General features: G+C 38.6%; 2 protein-coding genes across 3 annotated transcripts; one reads left to right on the forward strand and one right to left on the reverse strand.

Annotated features, from left to right (window-relative positions):
- The first annotated feature begins 677 nt into the window (after positions 1-677).
- Positions 678-3,127, forward strand: Asnrs-m (asparagine--tRNA ligase, mitochondrial). Its single transcript, XM_076432016.1, has 4 exons — positions 678-813; positions 988-1,559; positions 1,642-2,086; positions 2,158-3,127. The coding sequence occupies exons 1-4, from the start codon at positions 685-687 to the stop codon at positions 2,416-2,418; spliced, it is 1,407 nt and encodes a 468-aa protein (XP_076288131.1). The 5' UTR covers positions 678-684; the 3' UTR covers positions 2,419-3,127.
- Positions 2,719-15,266, reverse strand: Pcf11 (Pcf11 cleavage and polyadenylation factor subunit). 2 transcript variants are annotated; one of them, XM_076431920.1, is made up of 17 exons: positions 15,107-15,266; positions 13,717-13,938; positions 12,677-12,802; positions 12,248-12,433; positions 11,810-12,049; positions 11,628-11,732; positions 10,326-11,541; positions 9,769-9,883; positions 8,298-9,668; positions 7,974-8,216; positions 7,534-7,886; positions 7,148-7,412; positions 6,819-7,045; positions 6,486-6,727; positions 6,346-6,360; positions 4,486-5,005; positions 2,719-4,260 (listed from the first exon to the last, which is right to left on the reverse strand). In XM_076431920.1, the coding sequence occupies exons 2-17, from the start codon at positions 13,879-13,881 to the stop codon at positions 3,920-3,922; spliced, it is 5,730 nt and encodes a 1,909-aa protein (XP_076288035.1). In that variant the 5' UTR covers positions 13,882-13,938; positions 15,107-15,266; the 3' UTR covers positions 2,719-3,919. The 2 variants fall into 2 exon arrangements, with proteins under 2 accessions (XP_076288035.1, XP_076288042.1); XM_076431927.1 differs by lacking the exon at positions 6,346-6,360.
- Between the last annotated feature and the right edge of the window lie 258 nt (positions 15,267-15,524).

The following is a 15,524-nucleotide window of genomic DNA, read 5'->3' on the forward strand; positions in this document are numbered from 1 at the left end:
CTGATTGGCCACATTAGTGTGATACCGTGCTGCCCTCTCAAAAACAGGCTGAATCCCAGCCCGGTCGTCAGGCTCTGGGCTCGAGCCCCCGGCAGGTGAAAATCGCGCCCGTTTGTGCACAGGGGCCAGGCTAAATCGTCCTGATTTGGTCTCAACGCTGAGCCAAGCATTGCGTTAGCCCGTAACGTGTCGGGCTGGGGCTCGGCTAGCTGGGTCCGGCGGTGGGCTCGGGCAGACTGTGCCGTCGGGGTATATATATATGCACAGTAACATAATGTAATTATCTAATATATAAACTATATAGAAAAGTATGTCTGTATATATGTTCCGAGTTCCGACCGATTACCGAGCAGAGCCACTAAATATATTTAATATATAAGTTTTATACATAAATATATTGAAGATCATAAGCCATTTTATAAAAATTAGGATGGGCAAAAAATATTGTTTATTTACTAGAAGATACACATGTTTGGTTGTATTTTACAAATTTGCAGGTACCGTATGTGGATAAAGATTTGCAGTCTAAATAGTAATAATATGCAAGATATCAAACTCCGTCTAAATATACGAAGTCTTCGCACGAGGATGCACGAGGACTCCATTTTCTACGATATGTATTTATTTAATTTAGTCGTGTAGCCTCCGTAATTCCGTAATATCCCGGGCTGCGTTTTACTCACGATGTTTCCGAAATATATTGGAAGGTTCCTATTCAGAAATGTTAATTCCTCTAAGTGTAATGTTCGTAGTATGTCGCAAACACCCAATGTTCATTCCAAAGAAGCACTTGGAAAGCATATGAAAGTACAGGTTAGCGGTGTTCCATTACTTTTCGATATAACGATAACAACTTATTTACTTCATATATCGTCTATATTTTCACTCAGTCCGATCAATTTGTTCTTGAAAAGCGAAAACTTAAATTTTATTTATCGCTCGTAAACGAATCGTGGTAGTTGGTCAAAGAAACGTTTATTAATGTAGGGTTGGGTCCGTGCAGTCAGAAAAATGAAAGACAACATTTTCGTTGACGTTTCCGATGGATTATCGCCAAATATGTTGCAAATTGTTATACCGAAATCCAACAAACCAGAGAAGTTGAGCTACGGTTGTAGTATTGCGGCAGAAGGAGAATTAGGTTTGGCCCCGAATGGTAAGATTGAGTTGCACGCTAGCAATGTTACAGTAATCGGTGAATGCGATGTTATGGATGGGTATCCGTTTGCTCCGAGGAAACAGTACAATGACGAATACGTTAGACAGTATTTACACTTGAGGCCAAGAACTAGAGCCTTTTCTAGTTTACTCAGGCTGCGAGGTCTAATGTCTGCAGCCATTGGAAGTTATTTTGAAGATAGAGCATTCGTTAATGTACATACCCCAGTTTTAACTTCGAATGACTGCGAAGGTGCTGGTGAATTGTTTTTAGTAAAACCATACTCCACAGACATATTAAAGAGTATGAAAAGGGAGGGTATGACAGAAGAAGAATCTTATTTCAATACTAAAGCTTTTCTAACAGTTTCTGGGCAACTGCATTTAGAAGTTGTTGCAAGGTGAATATACGACACAATTGGGCGAAAGACAGACAGTAGAATTGTTAAAGATACGTGTATATCGATTGCTAAACTTTTTCAGAGCTCTTACAAAGGTATACACTTTCGGGCCAACTTTCAGAGCTGAAAATTCTAAGTCAAGATTGCATTTGTCTGAGTTTTACATGTTAGAGGCAGAAATTGCATTTGTCGATAGTCTTGATGATATAATGGACGAAGTGGAATCACTGATCAAATATGTCACCAAAGATGTAGTTGAAAGAGGTGCTTCAGATATGAACGCAATTGGTAGTCAGGAACCAGAGTGGTTGAATCAAAAGTTTACGCGTATAACGTACAATGATGCGATTAAGATATTAGAGAGTAACGATAAGACATTAAAAATTCCTGTATACGGAGAAGCATTTACCAAAGAACAAGAATTATTTTTAGTGGAGCAAAATAATAATATTCCTATATTTGTTACAAATTGGCCGAAAGAGATTAAGCCTTTTTATATGAAAGAATGTAAAGATGATACTTCAAAGGTGAGGGGCATGGACTAAGAATCGTGATGCTTTTAACTAATAAGTATTGAGTATTATACTTTTCTTTGAAGGTTGCTGCTATGGACCTCTTAGTACCTTTAGTAGGGGAGTTAGTAGGAGGGAGTTTGCGTGAAGACGATTACGAAAAATTACAGTCAAAGTTACCTTCAACATCTAATCTCTCTTGGTACTTAGAACTTCGTAAACACGGCAATGTTCCAACAGGAGGCTATGGGTTAGGCTTTGAGAGATTATTGCAATGTTTTCTGGGCATATCTAATATTAAGGACACGCTACCATTCCCCAGATGGCCCCACAATTGCAATTTATAAATAAAGGTTTCAGGATTATTGCGTACTTGATTCTTCCTGAACATAATAGCTATCGTACACTATTCAAGTACCAAAATAAAGTATCATTTAAAAGAAAAAGAGTAAAGTATTATTCTTAAAAAGGAGTTCCATGGACAAAAGGATTTTGTTTTTTGAGGGTAACATTAAATGTTCACTCAGATGTGTAAAGAAAGCACAATTTTATTCAATTTATTTCAGTGTAATCTAAAACGTTCAATGTTACAAAGTTCCATTATACTAAGGACAAGGAGTAAACAGTAACTTTAATACATACTCACGTTTTTTTTTCTAAAAATAAGTTTTATTGAATCTCGAGATAAAAATCTCAACTAAAGGATAACTTTCTTATCAATACCTTTTTTCTTTATTTGTTCAAATAATTTTGAACTCCTAAGGTATTTTTTCAGCAATGGCGATTACCGTAAGGGATTCTCTTTAGAAAGGTAAATTTAGGATTATAAATAAGCAACCAAAGGTAGTCAGACCCCGAATAATCAACAAGATTTCTTTTTATACAACAAAATAATCCTCCTCTAGTAGTAACTGTTTTTCTTCCTTACCCAATATCGTCGCGATTATTTTAATGTTGATATTTTTTATGTACATTATAATCAACAATTTCATATATCACACAATTTGTACATCTAACTGAATCGGGTAATATCTCACTCTCACTTTTCACTTTCTATCTCTCTCTTTCTCCCTTTGCCTTTACTTCTTGCAGGACACCTTGGCTGTCGTTCTCGTGAAATGAAATCGGGATTTTACACCTTTAGAAAACAATCGCATCGCGTACCATTCGAATGTTTTTACAAAGTACAAACGGTATGAAATTCTTAGTCTCTTGTGCATATTAATGGTGCATTTCCGACAACTCTCTGTCACGAAACGCGATTGCACTTCTCGTGTTCGGGAATGCTACTTTGACCATCGTATATCTCGCTCTAATTAAATCGTGTCTCAATTATTAAATATGTACAGTTCTTATTCTCTTTTTCGGCTTAATTAAAACTTAAAAAAATGAAGAGCTAAAGACACACACGCACACGCACGCGCGTTCATACTTCCACACATACGTACAAACGCGTTGCATTACATACATTATAACTTATACGACATGATACATAGATGCATAGAAATAAGGATCATGATTAATTTTTGCACCAATGATTGGCAATCCGAAGATAGAAATGCTCAAGGTAAAAACAGGTATATGAAATCGAAGAACGAAAATGCATACGCGAAATACGCACGCCGAAGAGAATGAATAGGACAATAAAAAAATTCGGTCAACGTATCATCAGGTCGTATAAGTTGCACAGTTTGTGATGTATATCGCGTAAATACTTAAATCTTAAGTAACGCTATGCACAAAATACGTTCGAGATATCACACGCAAACGACTCGCGCGCGCTCATGCATACACATACACACATACATGCATGCATCTCAAATACGTGTAATATATTACAGGTACTATTTACATAATCGAGCAGAGTCCCGACAACTCTTGCCCTCTTTCCACGGGAGGCAAATTGGACAATTTTCTACCTTGCAAAGCAGGTTTCACGGAGGCAGGCACCAAAGGTTCCGTTGCTTCTTCAACGGGTGTCTCAACTACAGGTTTCTCCTTCTCCTTCGATTCTTCCGGCTCTTTGTTGATACATAACGGCTTCGTAATGTTAATTTTGATGCGAGATGGTGCCGCTGGAATAGCTGCGGGTGTAGAATCCAATTCTACGTTTCCATCTATGGAACTTTTCACGGCAGCGTACGTTGTGTCGACCGATGCGGGTTCTGCGATTACGCTCTCTTCTGGATCTAATTGTGAAATTATTCCAGGAATTTTGAAAGATTAGTACACATCAAATTGCATTTCAAACGGTAAGCAAGAGAAAGATTAAAGCGTAAATCTTCTTCAATTAAGTTTATAACCTGTTCGAGAACTGTCGAACTGCGAAACAAATTTTCTAAACTTCCTTTCTACAATGATTCCAGTTTCTTTCTCATATATCGTAATTATACCGATAAAAATATCAAACATACCTGGTTCCGGATCAACAGGTTCCTCTTTCACTTCCACGTTGCGGAAATCAACACCGCCGTAATCGAATTGCTCTTCTTCCAATTGCTCCTCGGGTTCGTCGATTGGCTCTTCTTTAATTTTAATATTTTCAAAGGAATTATCAATAGTCTCTGGTTGACATCCTTCCATTTCAGTCGTAGATACAGCGTCTTTATCTACGTTTTCAGCATCAACAGATTCCTCGTTATTGTTTTGCGATTCTTGGTCTTCTTCTGCATTATCGTTCTGTTCTGTCTCCATCGTGTCTACAACTGCAGCTTCATCTTCTTTATGAGTAACTTCAGGAGATTCTTCCTGAACGATTCCCTCCATCATTTCATCGGTTGCTTCTGTTGTTTCGTTATCGGCATTCGACGTTGCCGCGTTTGATTCTTCAGTCTTAAGTTCATCCGCGAGAGTTTCATCGGAACTTTCCTTCTTTTCATCCTCCATTTCTTCGATGGTTTCTTCGAGCGCTAGCGCAGACTTTTCCAAAGCTCTCTGGTGACGTGTAAAAAAAGAAATGGAAAGTATTAGATTTCGATTTGTTAAGGAGTATATCAGTCCAAATGTGTGTTGCTAGTAACTATAAACGTGCAACAAAGAATTACGGAAATAAAATTTGTCATTTTCACTCTCTACATTGTACATACTAACGTATATACAGGATTATCCATAGTATGTGAACGTCACTTGAGGGTTCGCCTCTCAAAAACAGAGAAATAAGTTGTACATAGGGTCATTCCATGACAAATCGATCACTTTTTGCAGGCACCATCGTCGATTTTGTTCTAAATGAAATATGTTGTAGTCCATGTGAAATTAGGGGGGGGGGCGGTTAAGTCATCATTTTGCTGGTTTTGAATTTTTAGAAATGGCAGGCCTTCAAAGCGAAAACGGGCCTCGCTTACGAATTTTTATCTCAGGAAATGTTTGTCCGATTGAGCTACATTTTGTTTTGTTTGATTCGGAAAGGATTGAGCTATTACAAAATAATTTTTTCAACCTCGAAAATCAACTTTATAATGTCGAAAAATTTAAACAAATTCTTTTTTTACGTTTTCTTCGATGAGGGGCCAGAGTGATTTAAATTTTGAAAAAAATATGACTATATTCCTTGAAGTTTCCCCTTTAAAATGAGCCCTTGAAAAAGATGGAGCCATAAAACTTGGCGTGACAATGAGCTGGTAAAGGAGCTGGAAAATTTGTTTAAATTTTTCGACATTATAAAGTTGATTTTCGAGGTTGAAAAAATTATTTTGTAATAGCCCAATCCTTTACGAATAAAACAAAAAAAGCTGTAGCTCAATCGGACAAACATTTCCTGAGATAAAAATTCGTAAGCGAGGCCCGTTTTCGTCAAAATGGTCAAAAATTGAAAACTTTGAAGGCCTGCCATTTCTAAAAAAATTCGAAACCGGCAAAATGATGACTTAAACCCCCCCTAATATCACATGGACTACAACATATTTCATTTAGAACAAAATCGACGATGGTGCCTGCAAAAAGTGATCGATTTGGCATGGAATGACCCCATAGTATTTTAGGGTTGTTTCCATTACGATGCAATGTGTACTTAACAAGTTATATATATATATATATATAAATAATTTTACCACCATTGTCATTATTACGTTCCCAAAATCTAAAAATGAACACGAACAAGAACTGAGTAGCGCATCTATATCTGTATGAAGAAAAATTCTATGGAAAGGACAAAGATGAACTGAAAGATATATTGCAGCCTTTACTTTACGTTCATCAGTGCCTAATTACTTCCACTATATCTATACGTGAAAAAACAGAGTGCAATATATTAATTATTATTAATAAGCACATACCACAAGACTCTTTTCCTATTTTTTTGTAAGAATGCAACAAATAGAAAATTCGTTAATAAACTTATACCGATACGTAACTGCTCGAATATATGACGGAGAATTGTCAACACACACCCTATTACAAGAGAAAAGGTACAAACCTTGTAGTCCTCTAGACACAGTGGATGGTAATTCTTTTCTTCGAAATTAATCGCCGGTCTTAAATGCCACTCCTCCTTCTCTTCGTTGTAAAATTGTTCAAATGCATCATGGCACACCTGGCACCTGGAATCCTCGTCGGATCCAGTAGGAACACTAGGTTGCAACGCTTCCTGAGGAGACTCTTCAGCTGTAATACCTTCTGTATCCGCTGTTTGCTTTTCCGTTTCGAACCAACTTTGTGCTGAAAGAAAAAGAAAATGCGTTAGTTACATTTTCATTATACCAAGTACAAGTCACATACTGTAGAAGTATACAATTTTTAAATCCTGTACCTCTATCTTCCAGGTCTTCGATTTCTTCAAATTGTATCCAATCGCTAACATCGTAATACCATGGCCGTGAATGAGCTTTCCTGGCAGAATCCCTTTCTCGTCTATTCTGTCTAAAATGCCAATCCAGATGATGACTGTACCGAGTTGCCAATTCTGGCGCGAATCTAGCACCGCAAGAGCTACACTGCATGCCACTGTACAATGCTGCTGCAATCGCCGGTTGTTTACTGGAAAAAGTACAATTATACATGTATCAACGGAAACTAAAAATGCAATCTTAACTAACGCTAAACATCGATGCTAGGCATTTTCGCAGAAAATATGCTTACACTTTCAGCGTCTCTGGTTTATCGAACGAGACGGGAATAATTTCCGGCTCCTTCTTTTCTTCCTCCTCTGGTTTCTTTTGCTCGGCGAGATTTGGTACAATACCCGTTTCGACAAGCCTCTGGAATAGCTCGTTCATGTTCAATGGTAACGACAATGCAGAAGCAGTTGTCGCTGGATTCTCTGCTGGTTCTGCTTGATAAGACAAACCAGACGCTGGTGCCATTGCGGATGGCAATACCGATGATAACATATCCAACTGCAAGTCTGAAATTAAGAGAATTTTGGCTACAAGACTAATGAAACGTTCCACAGAAATGTACACCGAAGCTACGCCCAGGAATTCGCAAGAGGACTGCAAATGTTACTCTATCAATGTAATATTTACCCGGTTTAGGTGTAGACCGAAGATCAGAGCCGTCCTGCGAGGTTGATTCCGGTTCAACGGTAGAGAATTGCACTGGTGCAGCGGCCGCGTCCACTTTTGGTTTCTGCGTGACAATTGGCGGCGGTGTAGGTGGCGATTCGATTGGTTCCTCGCCTCTCATGCCAGCAATTTTAACGTAACCGGGCCGAACGTCTCTTGGCAACACCGAAAATCTTATAAAATGCTTCTTGTCCCTAACGATAATAGGCTTAGGCAGTCCTCCGAACTCAACTTTAAACGGACGTCCGTTCAAAAGAACTGTTTGTAGCGAGTCTATAAACTCAAGCGTATGTGGTTTTCCTTCGATTTCAAATCTGTAAAAATTCCAATGGTTTTTTGATGTTAAAAATTGATTAGAATTAAAATCAAATGATGCGCCGAGTTATATAAAGAAAAATTACATTTGCGGTTTCGCGTCCAAAAAGACCGGCACCATGTTCCTGGCATTAATGATAAGGTTAATTTTAGCAACTACCAAGTCGGTTCTCTTTACGGTACCAATCTTGACTTGCGGCGGAGGTCCTTCAAGCTTGATACTGACTTTCTTACCGCTAAGTTCTATTGTTATAGGCATGCCGCCGAAATAACATTCATACCATCGGTCGTCAACATACAATTCTCTCGTTGGCGCACCTAATTTAATTCTGAAAACAACGTTAAGTTATTTATTAATTTCTCAAAGATGTACATTAATAAGCAGACTGTGCGAATATCTGAATACATACCTGTGAACTTCACCTTCGTACATGAACTCTTTGTATTGATCATTAAATGCGCAGGTTATAGTATCTTTGTCATCGATTAAAATCCGTCTTATGCCGTCCTGGAATCCAATCTCCCTTGGATCGTCCCAATTCATGAAAACTACTCCGGTCTGTCCGTAATATCTAATTTCGCGTGGTATGTTATCAATGTTTATAGATTTCATGGTATCTCTTGCAATTTCATCTAATAATTTCGTATCTGGCGGTGGTAGTCCACGGCTGTGGGCATTCGAATTCTTTGCGATTGTACTCGAATAATTTTGGTCTCCATCTTCAAGATCGAATTTCGAGGACGAACTTGGCGATACGTTTCTTGTGGCTAAAGAAGTTATGCTTGGGTTCGACATAAGATTCGATATTGGTCCATTGTTTAGCATCATTGCGGGACCGTTTATGCCTGATAGCGATATGGGCGGATTAGGCATGCCCATTGGACCGATTGGACCGTTCGGTAAAAGATTCGACATGAGAGGCCCGTTCGGCCCCATAGGTCCCATCATTCCCGGTCCCAAACGGGGATTCGGACCGAGATTATGATTAAAACCACCGTGATATTGATAATCTGGTCGCATTGGCCCAAAGTGTCTTGGATTCTGCCATGGACCAACAGGCCTAAAGTCCGAATTGAAGTGTCCTTGAGGACCATACGCTGGACCTGGCGGATGTGCCCACGGTCCTGGTTGTTGCCATGGTTGATTTTGCCACCTCGGACCATTCGTGTTCCGTGGAAGCGGATGATCTTTACTCCTCATGACTTCTTTATCGCTCGATGGACTGAAGGTCGGTGCGCGATCACCTGAACCAGCTATATCCAAATTTACACCTTTTTCCCAGACAATTGAACCCCCTTCCTTTTCCTTACGTTGTGCAGCTCTCAACTTGCGATCCTCGCTCATATGTAGAACCTCTTGAATCAGAGTGTTGTATTGTGTTTTAGTAATAGAGCCTTGATTCAATTGTTCGGCGGCTTGTTTCATTATTATCTCAATATTTCTGTCTTCGTTCCTTTCGGGCTTGTCATTCTCCCGCCCTCTTCGACCTGGCCTGTCTTGATCCTCATTCGACAGAGTTCTTCTTCTTTCTTTAGGATCATCCGGTAGCTTATTGTAAAGCCTGAGTCTACCCAGTCTGTCTCTATTACGGTCTCTACTATCCCGTTTGTCGTCAGCATTATTGGCTTGCTTATCCCTGTCGTTCTTTGATGGTGTCTTCAACTTCGCCCATCCATCCTTGCCATCTTCACCCGATATCACAGGTGGAGGAGGTGTCGGCGGCCGTCCAGCTTTCGGGTGAGTTAGAGTACGTAGATCAACATCCTCGTTTCCAAATAATCTGCAACATTAAACGTGCAAAGTCAGTGTTCAGTATATATGCTATATATTCTAGGAAAGTAAAAAAGAAAAGCAAAGAGAAATAACATAAAAATACGTACGCATCGAATTTCTCTGTCTTTGTTTTCTTAGTTATAGATGGTTCCATGTGTTCGGAATTTTGCCTTTTATTGGTATTAACCGGCGGCGGCAACACGCGTAAATCTAAGTCTTCTTCTGAAAAACATTTCAAAACAATATGAATTATCTTGTTCAACGATTATCAAGTTTCGTACGCATATGTTTTAATTTTACCAGCACGTAGGATCTTTGCATCCTCTTTTGCATGCTAGTTTTATGTCTTGTAAAATAATGAATCTGTGCTTTGCTCAAGAGGAGAGATACATGTTACTTATAAATAATACATGTTTACATATATTTCAACCCTTTTCAATCTTGTAATTGATACTAGGGCTGAATACCTTGCTCACAAATATTTCAAGTAAAAGGTGCAGCATTAACGAAAGCAAAGTTAGAAAAACAGATCCAGGTTCTATTACATATTGATTAAGTGAACTCACCACCATCGAACAATGTAAAATCAAGTCAATATATATATATTCTATCTGCAATAGGCTTATCAAATATAGATGTGAAAGAATGCAAGTTATTGACTCACTCTTTTCTGGCACGGAGGCAGTTGCACCTGGAAGAGGTAGCGTTGCTCTCAAGTCTTCGTCTTTGCTGGATGACTCCAAAGTTGGTTCCGCAGCGGTTTGACCGTTTCCAGCATTTGCTGGAGACCGCTCGGGGCTAAGACTGCCATCCTTGTTTCGCCTTACGTAATTTCTTTGTCTAGCGTTCGGACGAATTTCTTTGAACGCGGGTGGATGAGGAGGAGAGACTATCAGTGAACCAGATTGCTCCTCCTCAGTAACACCGCCGGAACTGCTTACACTTGAATTCGACTTTGTATCGTTACGCCTGGGAATTCGATATGGAGGGCTTGGACTGCGCTTTCTCGATTTCGTGTTCTTCTTTCGATTTTTAGAGGTTTGAAAGGATTGGGGAGAGGTACGCGAGGATGGTGAACTGTCTCCACTGTCCTTTTCACGAGATTTCGACCTAACAGGACTTACGTCTCTGTCGATTTTCGGTATCTTATTCGGAGATGTCTGAGGTTGCTTAGATCGCGACTTGTTAACTATTTTCCTATGCGAGGACTTCGAGGAAGTGGAAGATTTCTCGATCGTCGACGACGAAGAGCTCCGTGAGTTGGAGCCCTTCGAGTCTTTCGCCTTTGAATCGTTGCTCCCACTTCCTCTACAGCTCACGGACAACGTTGCCGAACTACTAATTAGCTCAGAGAGAATCTGAGAACCTTTGGAACTATTACTGTTTAGGTTACCACTACTATTACTAGACAATCGAGGGTCTTTCTTTTGACTTATTCGATGCGACACAGCATCTTTATTTGCGTTACCACTGAAATTTTTATTGTTATTATTGTTGAGGTTCGTATTAGCATTATTGTTATTACTAGCGTTTATCGTCGCAGTATCGGAGCCGGCAAGATTTGTTGGAGACTTGTTGATAGTGCTAGTCACAGCCTGTTTCGAAAGTAACTGCTGTTTTAATTGATCTGAAAGTACAGTGTTTGTATTTGCCGCTAGCTGCGTTTGGCCTTCACCCCGCGTATCCTTTTGTGTTGGTGTACTTATTCGCTGCCGTGGATCCATGCTTGATACTGCAACATCTTGAGCTGGTGTTGTTTTTAATCTTGGATCACGAGACACAGGCTTAGCGGATGCTACTGCTATACTACTAGCTGGTGCTATTCGTGGACCATTGTTCGTCCCAGCGTTTTTCAGAAGTGAAGCAGTCGCTGCTGGAAACTAAACAGAACAAAAAAGGTTGTTTAGAAAAGCAATGCACACTTTTTTCCGCAGGAATTCCGAATATTTTTTATGCAATTCGTTACCTGTTTTGTTACTGGTTTTGGTGTTTGAGGTGGCACCGTAAGTGCGACAGATTTTCCTTGCGTTGTAGTATCCACGCTGGGTGTAACATGGGTCGTAGCCGCAACCTAAGTACAAAATAAACATAGTTTCATCAATCTCGTGTATTTTATTTCCCTTGTGTAAAAAGTCAATCTTGACTTACCAATTCAGCTTTCAAATTTCCTGCCTGTTTATCAAGTTGTCGTTGCTGTTGTTCCAAATTAGCCTTAGCTTGAAGTAATTCCAATTCAATTTTTTTCTTCTGTAACTCTAATAGTTCTCGTTGCTTCTTCAGTAACTGTTCTCGCATTGCTGCTTCTGTCGGTGTCACGGGATCACCCGGAGGCAGCTTAACAGGTGCTACAATTGGTTGAGACACGACCGCGGTGGTCGATTGTTGAGGCTAAAAGTGATTATAAACATTATTATAAAATTTCTAAGGAGCACAACAGAAATGGGAGCTCTTACTACCTGGATATCCGAGTACGTCAAGGATCTTAATTCAGCCCTTATTGGGTACACCTCTACCGAATACTCATGTTCATAGATCCGAGAAATAGTAAGAGCCCCTGCTAGAAATTTATAAATTGATTCTTTTTACCATGGAGAAAAATCGAGGATTGACGTGAATAGATCCCGAAGAAACATTAGTAGGGGAGGCAGTGATTGGCCAGGCAGGATCAATACTTTGCACCCGTACATCCAAGGAAAACAACTTCTTTGCAGGGAAAACGTCGTTCCATGTTTGCCTCAACTTCCACATACTGGCTCGTGTGTTCTCATCCACCTGTTTATTTATGCAAAAATGATTATTCTTGGATCACCTATAGATTCTTCTAGCAAGGGAAAATGTCCATGTACAACTTTGCAAGAAAGCGATAGTGCAATAACCCAATATTGATTAAACAATTATCTTATAACATCACAGGGGATAAGATAATCTTAAGGCTGTAATTCTTTTTCTCTCTCTCTTTTCTGAAGTAGATACAACACGTACAAAGTATATAATATGTATACAAAAAGAACATACCTTCTCAAACACTCCACAAAATGTGTTTACAATATTTTGTGTGAAGAGATTTAAATATGCTCCGTTCACATTCTTCACAATTGAATCAATCAAATACAGAACGGGTAATTTGATGTCACTTCTCACCTATTAAAACAAAATATATACTTTCATTTATATTCGAGTTTGAAATTATTGACGAATCGAAGCCATCATTTCATACCACAATCAATTTAATATAAAAATAAGAAAAATCAAATGCAGTAGGTGCATTCATGAATGCTCTATACTTTAGAACATTTTAACTCTTTAAAAATTAATTTATTCTGTCTGCCAAAGTATTTATCTTTTAAGTGTATCTGTGGAATAAAATCAAGGAAAGCTTATTTTCGCTTTACACAAACATAAGCTTCGTACAACTATATTCGTATTTCCTATAGGTAATATATAACTTGTAATTACATAGTTGCAATATTTTTCACATGATTAAACGAAAGAGGGTATGAAACATAGCTTTGCTACTACTAAAAATAAAAGTATATTAATACTAGATATTTTTAAACACAAAATACAAGGAATAAATTTTGAATGTACCTAGAAAGACTGTACTTCCGAAAACCAGTCACGTCCGATTTAGCTGGAACTAGGCGACTCGAAATTTAGGGCTCAACATTTTTCGAATAGGTTTGGGTTTTTAAAAATATTTTATCATAATTTTCGAGTTACTAAAAATTCTTCTCGTAAACATCTTTTTTATACGTAATGAGACCATTTCAGCTAAATCGGGCATAATCGGTTTTTGGTAGTTTCGTTTCTAAAAATTATATATACAATAATAATTTATGTTAAATATATATTGTAATGACTAGACTGCAGATTTTATGCATTTCAACATTCAGATAATTGAAATAAGAATTAAATGTGAATCTGGCATCCATCTCTTACAATTGATGGAGAAAATTTATATTTTGCAAGAGGATCCACAGTCTAGTAATGACATAAAGGTAATTTTCCATTATACGCAGAAATATTCTCTACTATGATTGCAATGAATAAGTTACCTTTTGCAGATGATTCTCGACCGCTTGTACAATTGCTGGCGCATGTTCCATGTTGTCCTCTGCCAGCATAGTAAGCATATTAATCAATGGCTTGCTATTGATTGTCAGGTCAGAAAGCGATGAGATATACTCATCCGCTATTTCCTTAGACTTTGTTGACGTCATGATGCCGCCAGTTGAGAAGCGCAACAAATCTTCGCCAAATGGACAGTGGTAATTGCACTACGACATAGAGAAAGCAGGTGTTAAATAAACAAACACGTTTTTACATTATGGGAAGGCAATGAAAGGAACACGTATATATTATTCATCTTTTATTAACATATTAAATTCAGCCATGTGACTTTATTGATCTATCTTATGATGCAACTGTTGCTATGGTTTTCTAAGATACTTTTAACAAGAACAACTTCATAGACTTAACACTTCACCTAACTAGGTGATCACTAATAGTCACTCAAAGATCAAAGATTAACAATTGGGAGCTTTCTAATAACTTCTTCAATAGTGATGGCAATTTTCATTCATTGACCAAAGTTAGTATCGAATAACGTTTCTTTTGGTATTTTTATTTAAAACAAAATTATTGAACTCCCAGATATGGGGCACAGTCATTTAAAAAAAAACTTATTAATAGGCTTCCAGCAGGTCAAGTGTCAAGTACAATTTACACATGAATTAATTATAAATCTTTTTGTTCACAGATACGATGCTATTCAAATGTTCGAGTGTTCACATCGCGAGAATACAAATATATTCGAAAATCGCCAATATTAAAATTGGATGAACAACTGAATAAACATTAGTTGTCATTACATACATATGACACCGCAGCAAAATCAAGAAACTCCAGTAAGTAAGGATTTTCTACGAGAAAGTAATCTGTGCGAGACGCGTCTCCTTAGCTTTCTAAGGCGGTTAAAGCTATTTACACTTTTACTGAATCGTGTAGAACAAAAACGATTCTAGGACATGCTCATAAAACTCCGAAAAAATCGTTTCTGGCGAAACGAGCAAACGAGATCGTTGACCTTAAAGTGAGTCCAAATTGATAAGAGGAATTTAGAACATTAAGTGTTTCTATTTATGTAATATTATCTGGAACCTTTTTCACGAGAAACTGATAGACTTTAGACACATATTGATTTTTTTCCGTTTGCCTCGGAGTTCTACGCTTCCGAAAACTAGTTTTCGTGGCACCGTCCTCTTAATGTTCACGCACGTTCTAGAAGTTCAGCACAAATACCGAAGTGTATACGAATAGCAAGCACGCATCTGGATTTCCTGAACGCCCGTTCAGCGAACTTGAACGACATTCGGTTTCACTGGCTTCACGTGCAACCGGCGAGTACCACCGTGAACACCATAAGCAACACTGGCCAACATTTACCTTCTTTAACGCATTTCGAACAACAGGAATATCCCGAACCGACGATTATTTTGACTTTTCGCGATAATCACGCGGACTCCACTGCTTACACCGAACGGGATATCCACGTAAAATGGCTGCCATTCCTTTGTACCTTCTAACGGGATTACAGGTATAGAAACGTCGTCGCGATTAGTGGGTTTCCATGATCTGTCGGTTGAATTTCAGGGAACGACCAATCACAGGCCTCCTTACAAACTCTGGCACAACCAGCTTGCTTGGTAGTTGCAAAGTTTCGCGATTATCCCGCACGCGTCGCTGGCGAGCAAAATTGAAGAATTTAGGCACGTTCTCATTACCGCGATTAATTTGAACATATATATATATATGTACACAATACAATCTCAAGCGATTATATATATAGTAACACTGTCCAACA

This window comes from Lasioglossum baleicum, chromosome 1 (genome assembly GCF_051020765.1).
Source record: "Lasioglossum baleicum chromosome 1, iyLasBale1, whole genome shotgun sequence".
In the NCBI taxonomy this organism is placed as follows: Eukaryota; Metazoa; Arthropoda; class Insecta; order Hymenoptera; family Halictidae; genus Lasioglossum; species Lasioglossum baleicum.